Source organism: Perognathus longimembris, chromosome 1, assembly GCF_023159225.1.
Source record: "Perognathus longimembris pacificus isolate PPM17 chromosome 1, ASM2315922v1, whole genome shotgun sequence".
NCBI lineage: Eukaryota > Metazoa > Chordata > Mammalia > Rodentia > Heteromyidae > Perognathus > Perognathus longimembris.
This window is the reverse complement of record NC_063161.1, coordinates 147,484,656-147,496,999: the sequence shown is the minus strand read 5'-3', so window position 1 is coordinate 147,496,999 and position 12,344 is coordinate 147,484,656. Positions and strand designations below refer to the sequence as shown.

The 12,344-nt window shown below is 51.3% G+C and overlaps 1 protein-coding gene across 3 annotated transcripts in view; it reads left to right on the top strand.

The window, feature by feature from the left end:
- Positions 1-1,412: 1,412 nt before the first annotated feature.
- Positions 1,413-12,344, top strand: part of Astn2 (astrotactin 2) — an 861,877-nt gene continuing 850,945 nt past the window's right edge. For all 3 annotated transcript variants that reach the window (XM_048340549.1, XM_048340540.1, XM_048340532.1), the window contains exon 1: positions 1,413-2,047. In XM_048340549.1, the coding sequence (XP_048196506.1) occupies positions 1,534-2,047 (514 nt within the window). In that variant the 5' untranslated portion in view covers positions 1,413-1,533. The remainder of the gene's footprint in view (positions 2,048-12,344) is intronic.

Here is a 12,344-nt window from a genome sequence, read left to right as displayed (position 1 = left end):
ACAAAAAGCATATGATAGGAGAGAAGAATAATTCCTGTGAAGGGATTACAGACAGTGAGAGAAGAGAGAGAGAAGGAAGAGGAGAAGCGTTAATGCACAGACATGGCACAAAAGGTACCGAAGAACAAGGCAGACCCACCGAGATGGGAAATGGATCACAAATTACAGGGAAGAAGCATTAATAAGATTAAAGTCAGATGAGTGGAAAGATGAAAGAGACAATGGGAGAGGCGAGGCAGAATGAGGAAGAGGAGAGGGGAAGGGTGGCCCATGCACATCTACAATCTCGGGGGCCCTCTAAGAACAAAGAAAGTGTCCCTGGCAGGGACCTCACCCAAGTGAGTCAGACACTGCCAGCCCCAGGCCAAAGGAGGCTGCGTTTTGAGGATCTAGATTTACAGTTCCACTTGAATCTAGATGGCCTGAAGAAGGGAAGAACTGACCAGTAGCCCCTTGCTTTGTGCACAGGATCCCAAAGCCAAGGGAGCCTAGAGTCTTGCAGAGTAGTAGATCTCTTCCATCCTCTTCCAGAATTTTCAGAGCCCCAAGCAGCCAAGCAGAGCTGCTTCAAGCTGGGAGCTGGGTTCCAAAATAAAAGTGCATGGTGAGTGGGTGGCCTAGCTAGGTGGCAGCAGCTAGGGGGCCAGAGTAACACAGCTGGATGCAGCTGGCGTGTGTGTGTGTGTGTGTGTGTGTGTGTGTGTGTTCAAGGCTCTTTGGGCCCCGCCAGCACTGAGTGCAATCACTGATGGTCTGGATGGAGGGGGGGCGGGGGTGAGATGCGGTCCTAGCAGTGGGTGCAAGAGTCTATGTGTGAGTTGTACACTGGCAGGTGAAGAGGGGGTTCTGGGGCCCGTAGGAAGTTGTTTCAGGGGCTAATTAAAAAAGAAAGAAAAAGGTAGAGGTTTACAGCCAGGACTTACTCCTGTGCCTGAGGAGAGACAAAGTTAAGTCCAGGCTATCCAGGGGCGCGCTCTACCCCAGCAAGGCGGGGCCAGGAGCGAGGGTGGGCTAAGGCCGCGCCCCCAAGGGAAAGAAGCCCCGAGAGAGGTACACTGAGCCCAGGGGGTGGGTGCGCCCGAAGGAGAAGCCGGGCGGGTGGGGGGGAGGCAAGGGTCCTTAGTGTGAGGATTCCGGAGCAAGATGTTGAGGCTTAAGGACGTTTGCGGGCGGCCCTGGGAAGGGGGGCATCCTGGGAAAGGAGAGGGCGCGATCGGGGGACTTGCCCGCGGCCGGGCGGAGCCTCCGAAACGCTCGGGGTCGGCTGGGGGAGCGAGCGGAGGGGGGGCGGGCGGCGGGGCCCGGGGAGGCGGCGCGGGGGGGCGGTCCAGGGCCGATCGGGAGGCGGAGCCCGGAGCTGGGGGCTGCTGGCTAGCGGCTCTCTCGGCTCCTTCGCTCGGGCGTCCGTCCTGGTTCGCATCGGCGTCCGCCGTCTCCGTCTCCGCCGCCACCTCCTCCTCCTCCTCCTGCTGCTGCTGCTCCTGCTCTCCCTCCTTCGTCGCCGCCGCCCGCAGCACCGCAGCCCCTCCCGCCATGGCCGCCGCCGGCGCCCGGCGCAGCCCCGGCCCCAGCTTAGGGCTCCGGGGGCGGCCGAGGCTCGGCTTCCACCCGGGGCCGCCGCCGCCGCCACCGCCGCCGCCGCGGATGCTGCTGATGTTTCTGCTGCTGCTGCCGCCGCCGCCACTGCTGGCCGGCGCCACCGCCGCCTCCTCGCGGGAGCCCGACAGTCCCTGCCGGCTCAAGACCGTTACGGTGTCCACGCTGCCCGCCCTGCGGGACAGCGACATCGGCTGGAGCGGCGCCCGCACCGGAGCCGGGGCCGGAGCCGGGGCCGGGGCTGGGACCGGGGCCGGAGCCGGAGCCGCCGCTGCTGCCGCCGCCGCCGCCGCCGCCGCTGCCGCCGCGTCCCCGGGCTCCCCGGGCTCCCCGGGCTCCCCGGGCTCCGCCGCCGAGTCGCGCCTCCTGCTCTTTGTGCGTAACGAGCTGCCCGGGCGCATCGCCGTACAGGACGACCTGGACAACACCGAGCTGCCCTTCTTCACCCTGGGTGAGACTGCGCGCGCGCGCGCCCCGGGAGGGGGGTCCCAAGGAACCGCGAACCCCGAAGTGGAGCCGGACGAGCGTGTGTGGGAGTGGGGCGGGGGGAGAGAGAGAGAGAGAGGGGAGCGCCCTGGGGACCCCGCCCCAGGCTGTTCACCCCCCGGAGGGAGATTGGCAAAGGGCAAAAGCGACGGACCCCGGAGGGCGCACAGGTGGTTGGAAAGGAGCGAGGGGCAGAAGGTCCTGGACAGCGCGCCCCGTACCTCCGGGGGCGTGCCCAGACTCCCGCACACGGAGTCTGCCTGGCCGGCTGTCTGGTCCCACCTGCGGGGGGGGGAACCCAAGCGCTGACGGGGGGGGGGGGTCTCGCTAGGGGCTCGGATACACCCTTCCCTCCGGAACCCCTGCGGTCACTGGGCGCCCACGGGTACCGCCCCCCTCTCTCTGCGCGGAGTTTTGAGGGCTCTTCCCTTCCGAGACTCATTTCCCCGAGCATTTCCCAGACAGTACCTTTTCTCGCAGGCTTGACAGAAAGCCCGCACACAATCTGGGGCTTTTCCAAATGCGCTGGGTGACCTTGGCTGTGTCGCTTTACCTCTCTGAGCTTCCGTTTGGGGGCGGCTTTCGGTGCAAAAGGGACTGGAATCCACCGAATGATGGGTGAGGACTTGAGGGAATTGGGCACGCAACGTGTTCACTTTTTTTAGAGGGTCCCTCCGGTCCTCGGGATCGCCTTTCCCTTCCTACCCCACGGCCAGCAGACAGCAGCTGGATCCCCGCTGCTCACTTTACCGGGCGAATAATAATAACAATAACTTATAGGCCCGAGGAGTGGGGAAGGAGGTGGAGAAGGAACTGGTTGGGGGTAGCGGGGCCGAGGGGGCAGGGGGGGGCTCACTCAGAAAAGTTAATCAGGAAGTTCGCCAGCAGCTTGCTGCCTGCTGATTCTTCCCGGCGCGAGTCCCGGAGGAGTCGGCCCTTGGTGGAGCGGTGGGAAGCGCTACTGATTTCCCACCCGGGTAATTGATAGCTTAATTATCTCAGAGAGCGTTTACAAAAATGTTGTTCCCCCTAGCTCTCTCCCGCGCTCGCAGCTCGCTCCTCGCTCCCTCTCTCCTCCCCTCCCGGGGGCGCAGGGCGCGATTGGCTGGATCGGTTGTCAGAGTCTGGCCAACAACAGCGCCTGGAAGGCGCCAGGGGCTCGCGCAAGACTAGGGGCCCCCGGGTCCTTTTCATTGGAGGAGGTCCAGGTTCGGGCATCGTGGGGTGATTTCCAGTGGTACCCAGCGCCAGCGCCTGTAGAATCCCCAGACAGAGATGGGAATCTGAGGATTTTAAGATCCTCTGCGATTAACTCCTTGTTCTCCCTCCAAAGTAATCAAGGGACTCGACTCCACTCTCCCGGGACTTCTGATACTTGTTTAAGTGTATTTTGCGACAGTTCCAACCTTCTGTCTTCATTCACCACTGCCTTTGAGCTGGCTGCCTCTGGGGATGGAACCAGTGCCCGGTTCTACGCGTCTGAGCTTGAGCCTTCAGGTTTAGCCCTCCTGACCTCCCCCTACCTCCCAGGCTGGCTATAACCTGAGCGGGTAGAGCTTTGTGGGAGGTGATGAGGGAGAGCCCCTAGCAGGTACCTGGAGACAACTGTGGCTTTGCATCTGGCATGCTGAGCACATAGAGCTCTCCCCTCCCTCCCCTCTCCCCCAGCTACATGCACAGGCACCCTTACACACCAGTAGCCCTACCTACATTGACCTGTGGGCGCTCATGTACAAAGGAGTAGAGGGTGTTGGGTTGCATGCTAGCCTTGGGCTCACCATTAGCTCGTAACTACCCCCTTAGAGGTACGGGGTGGGATGGGGTGGGGTTGGAGGAGGAGTCCTGTGAAAGGTACAGCCATCCCTTTGCTGCCTACCTAGTTCCAACCTTCCCCTTGTCCCCTTGTCCATCCATCCTGAGATGTCTGTGCTGTGGGATACCTTGAAAGCCTTAGAAATGGAAATGCTCCCAAAACAGCCTTTCCAAAGAGAGAGAGAGGGAATTGGTCCTTGAGTACCGCCTGATTTGGCAGTGAGCTCCCCAAAGCATTCCAGCTTCTCAAGGATGTGAAGACCAGGTCCAGCCAGCTAGAGAAGTGCCCCGAAATTCCTAGAGCTAATAATCCTTGCCATGTTCAACTGTGGCTTTCAAAGGGTTGGGTGTTGGCAAAGCTAAGGGGAACCAAGCCCCATGTGGAGCAAGAAATATTGAACCTCCCCACTGCCCCCTCTCCCTCTCCCCCAAGCCCCAGGATCCATGTATCAGTTTGACAGTCCCTGGATTCTTGCAACCTTCACTTTCTCTGACTCACAGCCCTAGAACCTGGGCTTCTGGGGCTTGCCTGTTTTCCCTGGAGTGGCTGGGTGTTCTTCTCCCTGGCTACTGAGAGCCCTCTGGAAGCAAGTAGCAAGTTGGGTTCTTACCTTTTCCTCCCCCCCCCCCCCCCCACCAACCAGGGTCCTGGGCTGGCAGCCGGATCCTTCCCGACAGGGATTTGGCTAGCGAGGTAGTCACCAGATGGCAGGGTATAGCAGGAGCTGTGTAGGGAGACGTGGGCTTTTTATTTGTGTTGGTCTTCGACTGTTTGTATGTAAACACTGAGAGCACAATGAGCTCTTGGAGGGCCAGGCTGGCTGGCAAACAGGGTTGGTGGCAGCCATGAGGAAGGGTGGAGGGTATGAATTATTTATGACCATGACCATGGCTTTCCCAAGGCAAGCCCCATCCCATCATCAGACCTTTTTAAATTTGCTGCCTGTCTCCGGTGACTTAGGCATGACTTTCAGTAGTAGTTTGTCAATTCTGAGGTTTTGGAGATGGTGGAAATCCACAGTGGGGTGGATGTACAAAGTTGGAGCCTAGACCCTGTCAGTGCTGCATGGGGAGAGTTCAGCTACCACTAGGGGGTGGTAGTGTCTATCAAAGTCCTTCTGCCATGCTTTGGGTATGGGGGGCGGGAGGGAGACCATCATTGCTGGTCATAAAATATCCCTGTAAGCTAACAAATAAAAGCTAGACTTTCCATTTTACCCTAAACCCAGCTAGGGGACCTCAAAGTAACCGTGCACACAATGCTTACGGTCCCCAGTCACCAAAGTCACCTCCCTACTTGGTCCTGCACCACTCCATTCCAGCTGTCTTCTTTGATATATTGGCTGGGTTGTTATTATTGGAGATGGAAGTTTGGCTGCCTGCGCCTCTTCTTTAGAATCTCTTTTCTAAGTGAATGGCATTGACCAAGTGAGTTTTGCTGAATGTGACCAAGGAAGAGACAACAGTTATTGAATCTTTAACATGGTACTATAGAATTCTAATTTTGCCTTCTATGATTAATTCACATATAATTATACAGAGTAGATACTGCTGGTATTCCCATTTGGCAGATATAGAAGCAGTTTTAGAGGTCAAGTTAGTAGTCAAAAGTCACATTGTGAGAACACAGTTCTCCTAGAACTGCAGTCCCCATCCATCGACCACCTACATTCTTGGCAATTACCAAACTGGCATTCTGAACCAAATATGTTATTATATAGGGTATGGTACTGAGTAGACAGGTATCCTTGTCATCAAGACAAGGACTTTTCTCCATGGTAACTTTGGTGGCATTGGTGAGCTGAAATCTGAGAATTCAAAAGTAAAATATAACTGAAATCACCCCCAGTGACCCCCACCAATCCCATGTGCCTTGACTCCTGGGATGTCATAGGACATTCTATTTCATGGGACCAATGTGTGACAGAGAGACATCAACAAAGAAAGACATCTCTGTAGGCTAAGGCAAGATTGGGAGCATTTGCTGAGCCAGAAAGATCCTAGGATAGGCATGGAAGGTTTAAAAGAATAAATGGAGAAACTGACTTTTAATGGGTAGGTTAGGAACTTAATGTTAATTAGAATCTGGGACTCTCTTCTGGGCTCAATGTGACCTTGAACAAGTCATTTATCCCCCAGAGCTTCTATTCTTTGTGCTGTAATAGGAGTGGGTAGATGAGGCCTAAAATAATACTTGGGTGTAAAGATTCTATGAACTTGAAGTGCCCTGACCTACTCCATGACTCTGACTAGCTCCTCTCACTTCTTTCTGTTTCCTTTTGCTGGTAACGGGGGTGTTGGGGAAGGAGAGATTGCAAAGAAAGACTTTGAATAGGAACAACTAGCAGCACAGGGCTTTTGAGGTGAACCGGCATGTCACTTAGTCCTCATTTGCCCCCAGGCAGCCCTTGAGTCTGCTTGTGGATTTAGCTTCTATACCCACAAGCAGGGAATTGCCATGTTTTCTTCTACTTGGTAGTGTCCAGGTCAAGCTACTACTACCTGCCTTGATTCAGAAAAAATAAAGGTGGGTGGCGGGGGCAACAAGTAATAATATCGCTCAACAACTCCTTGTCAACATTTCTTCATTTGTCTTCTGGTGTAAAACCCAAAGGAGGGCAGCCAGTAAGCTCTGCATTTGGGGTAGGCTTCTGAAGAAGACCCAAAAGGTCACATTTAGTCGGCCAGGAGCCACTAGCCTGGTTGTAAGAGACAAAGACACGTTTGAAATATCAACTTTGTCAGCCCAACAAAGGTTCCTTTGAATACAGATCAAAATGGATTACTCAATGAGAAAGCCTCCTGAATGAGGGGCTCTATATACGTGGCCAAAAAAGGTTGCTAGAGGCTAGGAATTGAGCTAAAGAGCAGCGATTCACCCAGGGCAGGAGAAGCTTCCTTGAAAAGTCAAACACAACAAGGAAGATGTTATTGTTGGGGGATCTGATTTGAAGTATGTTCGAAAGGTCTAAATGCACAGTGCAGGAAGCTAAGCTGAACCCTCGGGGTAGGCACATCCATTGGAGCTGTCCAGCAGGCCGGTGTGCTGCTGACCATAAGGGCGGTGAGATAATGTTCATGGAAGTGTTGATGCACCACAATAGCTCTTGAGTAGGTGGAATAGGGAGCCTTGGTGATAGTTGAACTCTTCATCCTTTACAGTTTCTGGTTTGATTCTGAAGATTAACACCTTTCATTCGGAAGGAAGCAACATTGCTACTTACAAAAGTTCTGTCTTCTATGAGGATTTCTCTAACAGCATCATCACGAACATCACTTCCAGTGGTTCTTCTTTGTTGTGGATGTGTGAGAGAGATTCTGGGATGGAGAAGAGGGAGGTTTTGTTGTGAAACAATGCCAGGCTTAAAACAATGTGTATGTGAAGTATGGGGGTGCTGGGTGTGGTGATAATGCATACTTGTCATCTCAGCAGGATGGAGGCAGGGGAATTGTGAGTTACAAGACAGTCTAGGTTACAGAATGAATTCCAGGCCAGCCTGGGCTATGTCCTGAGTCCCTGTCTCAAAACAAATAAACAAACAAATAGAAATGCCCATATACACGAATTCTATCTATCTTTCCCAGTGTCTGGGATGCTGTAAGTGTCTTCAGTGTGGAGTGTGGGAGGCAAGTGATCTGAGCCTTTCCACTTCCAGTTGATGAAGCCTATAGAAAAAAAAAACAACAATCCCGTTAGAGAGGAATGCCTTGTCTGCATTCAGGGACTGCCATGTTACTGAGAAGGTAAAGGGGCTGGAGGAAGGGAAGCTCCATTTCAGTTTAGAGAGAGCCTGAGAGTCTACTCAGGCCAATCAGATTTGCTTTTGGGGTAGGGTGGAGGAGGCGAATGACACCAGTAGGACAGAAGAGCTGGGCAAGCTCTGTAGAGCTCAGTTGTCTTGCTGAGTATGGCCTGGAGATCACAAGACATTCTACAGTACTCGAGGTAGCAAGGGTGGCAGGAGGTTTGCACAGGCCTCCGGCAGGCAAAGCCTGCTGATTCTCACCTCCTGTTTTGGTATATACTTGACTTTGTCTGCCAGCTGGTAATGTGAACATGTGTGAGGGGGAGGAACGATGGAGGCTCTTGGCGATATCTTGGGTGATAACCTAAAATGATTACAACAGTCCTCTCTTGTGTGCATCCAGCACCACAGACTCTCAGAGGACATTGATTCTGTTTATATTTTGTGTGGTAATGCCAAGGTCCAGACAAAGGAAAGCACCAACTCCAATGTCCATAGTTCATGCTTAATAAACCCCCAAATCTTCACTCACACTTTTTCTCCTCACCGTGCTGGACCTGATTTGAGTCTCTGCAACTTGGCTGAATTACATAAAGTGTATCTTTCCTCCTCTCATCCCCCCCCCCAAAAAAAAAAGAATCAGAGAAGAAAAATCTCCTTACAAAAAAATTGTATTTGTATTCATGTCCAGATAGCCAGCAGGTAGACTCCCATCTCAGAAGCACTTGAGCTGATGGATCTTGTTCTAGGGGCAGGGAAAGCTTCATTGCCTTTGGGCCTCAACTGTCTTTGGGGATGGGAGAGAGATGGCTGCTTTGTTCTAAGCAAGGAAAACAAGAGTCATGTGTAACCTTGGGGTGGAGCAGCCTGGGGGAAGGCTTCCTTTACTGGGCTGACACTTTCCCAAGTTCTCACACTGGCCAGCTAGTGGCAACAGAAGATTAACTATAAGGAGAGAGCTAGATTCCCTTCTTTCCAGCAGAACTTCTAGCTCTCTGCCCCAGAAGGAAGCAGGCGGCAGTGCTTGCTCCGTTCTCCGGAATCTGGCTATCTAGAAAACATTTCGTTATTTTTTCTCTAACTACCTATAGTTCTTGTGGATGGTAGGCCCTCCAGAAAGACTTTCCTTTTGAATGGGAATGAGGTGAGCAGTAACCACACAATTTAAACTTCTATCATGATAGGAGTATTTGTAGGGTGCTTATTTGCATGCTAGAACAAGCCATCCCTTCTGGTTGCTGGCATTTGGCAGGAGTGTTGCATCTGACAACCCATAGGGTTCTAGCCAATGAGAGAGAACCAGTTCCTTGGTCTCTATTGCCCAGAGCCACTGTCAGCTCAGTAGTCTTTCTCGCTACTATTATATTTTTAGCAGTCTTTCTCTCTACTATTATTTCATGTCAATGCACAGTCCATCTTCCTCGAGCTGACAGAAAGATGTCATTAAAAGCCCAAACCTTATCATGGCTATTATCTTTGAAAACATCTTTCCATTCCTCATTACTCTTACTGTGAAGGTCAAACCCACTACTGGACTACAAGGGATATGATCATACTCTACCAGATCATCCTGTACCAAGAACCCTTATTTCTTATCTTGCAGTTGTCCCACAACCTCCTGGGAAAAATCCCTTCTTATCCTCCAAGACGGAACTCAAGTATCAACTTACCATGAAAGCCCTTTTTTTTTTAACCTCTGCGTACCAGCATTTAACTTGTTGGATCACTGTGCCAGTAGCCAGATGTTTGGGAGCTATGTTGCATCCATGACTGGTCAGACACTGTTATTGGTGCCTGGGACATAGAAGAGAATCAAAACCAAGGACCCTGAATTCAGGAAGCGTACATCTGCACGCATGTGTGCATGCCGTGTCTCTGTGTTATTGTTCAAGGGAAACAGCAGTAAACATAATAAATAAACCCTCTAGTATGTGAAAATGTGATAAATTCTATAAATAAAGAAAAGGGAAGGAAAGAGGAAAAGAGAATCAGGAGTTCTCCGATTAGATCAGTTTTAATATCAAGTAGTGTTGAATGAAAGGAGCTTATTGAAAATGTGCGATGGGAACACAGACTTGACAGAGATGTAGGGCTTAGCCAAGAATATCTAGGGAAGGAATATCTAGGAAATCTAAAAGAGCTCCAGCATGACCTGACTCGCAGCACAGCTGTCTTGTTGAAGGGACTAAGGGAAGGCTAGTCGTGGAATGGTTGAGAGGGGGAGTCGGGAGCTGTGATTGATGGCTGTCAGGATTTGGGCTTTGGCTCTCAGGCCAGTGGAGAGCTATGCAGGCTTTTTCAGAGATGAGGTCCAAGATTTAACTTACACTTCAGGTTCATGGACTGCTTTGCCAAGAAGTAGGGATGGAAGCAGGAATTCCTAGAGGAGGCTGTTGAGGTGAGAGGAGATGGTGGCTTGGAGTAGAACCAAAGCCGAAGGGTCATGTCGCATTTCCTCCTGTGTCCAGCACTGCTGGTCTATGCCTGCCTGAACAGCAAACAGACGGGCTTCAACTCCCGGGCTGCAGCGATTCCCCCTGTGCTTGGTGTGTCTTAGTGTACGGAAGATTTTAGGTAACTGGAACCCTGTGTTGGCCACATCTCATCCCACAATTCCTGTGGGGTAAAGCTGGAGACATGTACTGTTGGAATCTCACTTTCCCCCTTCATGATGAGCCCAGAGTCCCCCTCTTCCATGGGGCCTTCCCTCTTCAACCACATTGTCATGCCCTCCACCTCTTGCCCATCTCATCATTTGCGATGTTGTAGGATGGGCAATGAGATGAGTCTGGTTCAAAGAAAGGATGCTGGGTTTCTGGGGAGAACTTACCTTGCCAGAAAAGACTAGAAACTACATACAGTGTCACATGGGTCCTTTGAACATTTGGGGGTGATGATGCTCTGTGTTCTGGGATCCCCCAGTGTCAAAAGTGGGAACAGTTTGGGACATTCGACAAAACTACTTCTCTGTAAAGATATGGAAGTGGAGGTGACTGTAGTTAAGTCTCTCTCCCTCTCTCTCTCTCTGTCTCTTTCTCTGTGTCTGTCTCTCTGTCTCTCTGTGTCTGTCTCTGTCTCTTTCTCTGTCTGTCTCTCTGTCTCTCTCTCTGTCTCTCTGTCTCTGTCTGTCTCTGTCTCTCTCTCTCTCTCTCTCTCTGTATGTATGTCTGTGTTTGGGGGAAGATGCCAATTCCTGTATCTACTTTACTAGTCCTCAGTGTATTTGCTCCTATCTCAGGGAAGAGCAGATGGGTAAGCAAGGAGAGGAGGAGTATAAATCCAGAGGAGTTAAGGTGAAGAGCCTAAGCGATATGCTATCTAATCTATCCAATTTTGCCATTTTCACATTTCTGAATGGCTGAGACAGTTCTTCCTACTTTGTGGGTGAACACTGGGTCTCAGAGGAGTTAAGGAACCTTCTTGAGGTAACACAGCTGTTTACAGCTAAGCTTGGACCATCCCAGGTCAGCCTGGTTCTGTAACCAGTGTTCACCCTGTCTTGAAAATGTTGCAAGGGGTACACCTCCACTTTTCTCTTGTATGGATGAGATTATAGACATGAACAACTTCATGTGGCTTGTTTGTTGAAATGGGAGCCTGGGTAACATTTTGCTTTTCTGGGCTGGCCTCAAACTGTAATCTTCCCGATCACTGCTTCTCAAGAATCTGGGTTTAAAGGCACTCACCACTGTGCTCCGCCCGTTAATTTCTTACTCCTTTCTCTTCTTAGTACAAAGGTGTTGCAGACATTTCTTAGGCAGGAACTTCGGGTGTGACAACCTCACAGGCCTACAGGACTGAGCACCTTCCTTCAATGCTGCCAGGAGCTGATTCAGCATCTCCCCAGATTCTTTTCCTGCTCTTTTCCATGCTATGCCCACACTTGGTGACATATTCCCCAGAGGCCTCTGGTATCCCCAAACCTACTTGACAAGCGAACACCTATCTTTCTATGTCTTCTGCTTCTCTCTCCCTCTTCCTTCTTCCCTCACCTTTCTGGCCTGCCTCCTACCTTCTTCTACTCCCTATTCTTCCTTTCCTCTTCCTTTCTCCCAACCCTTAGGGAATTTCTCAGCTTATGCTATTCATAGTCTTGTACTGGAAACCCGTGATCTACTATGCCTTCTAGGAATTTATATGAGCTCAATGCTCTTTCTAATAACAGCCAGGATATTGCTGTCATGGATATAAGACCTATTTAGTTAGATGTTCTTTTTGGAGGGCCAAGAGAGGGTACTCTGGTGGAAACCCAGAGCCTCATGCTTGCTAAGCAGGCATTGCTCTTCCATTTGAGCTACTTTTCCAGCTCCCTTTGGGGTTAGTTATTGTGAATAGACACTATCAGCTTATGCCCAGGCTGGCCTGGACTGTGATTCTCGTATTGGTACTTCCCTTTGTGGCTGGGAGGACAGGCCTGTACCATCTTGCTTAGCCAATGTGCTAGCATAGTGTCTTGGGATGATAGGTTTGCGCAGCACTGCCCAAGCATTACTTGAGATGGCTTCTCTTACACTTGTATGGCAGAACTGGCCTTGAACTGTGATTCTCCAAATCTTTGCCTCCCTAGTGGCCAGGATTATAGGCTTGAGCTACTGTACCCAGCAGCTACCTAGCTTTCTTATCACCCATCAATTCCAAATTTGGATTTCTGTGCTCTCTAAAATTGTTTTCTGTTTTCCACCTTGATAAAAAGATATATTATTA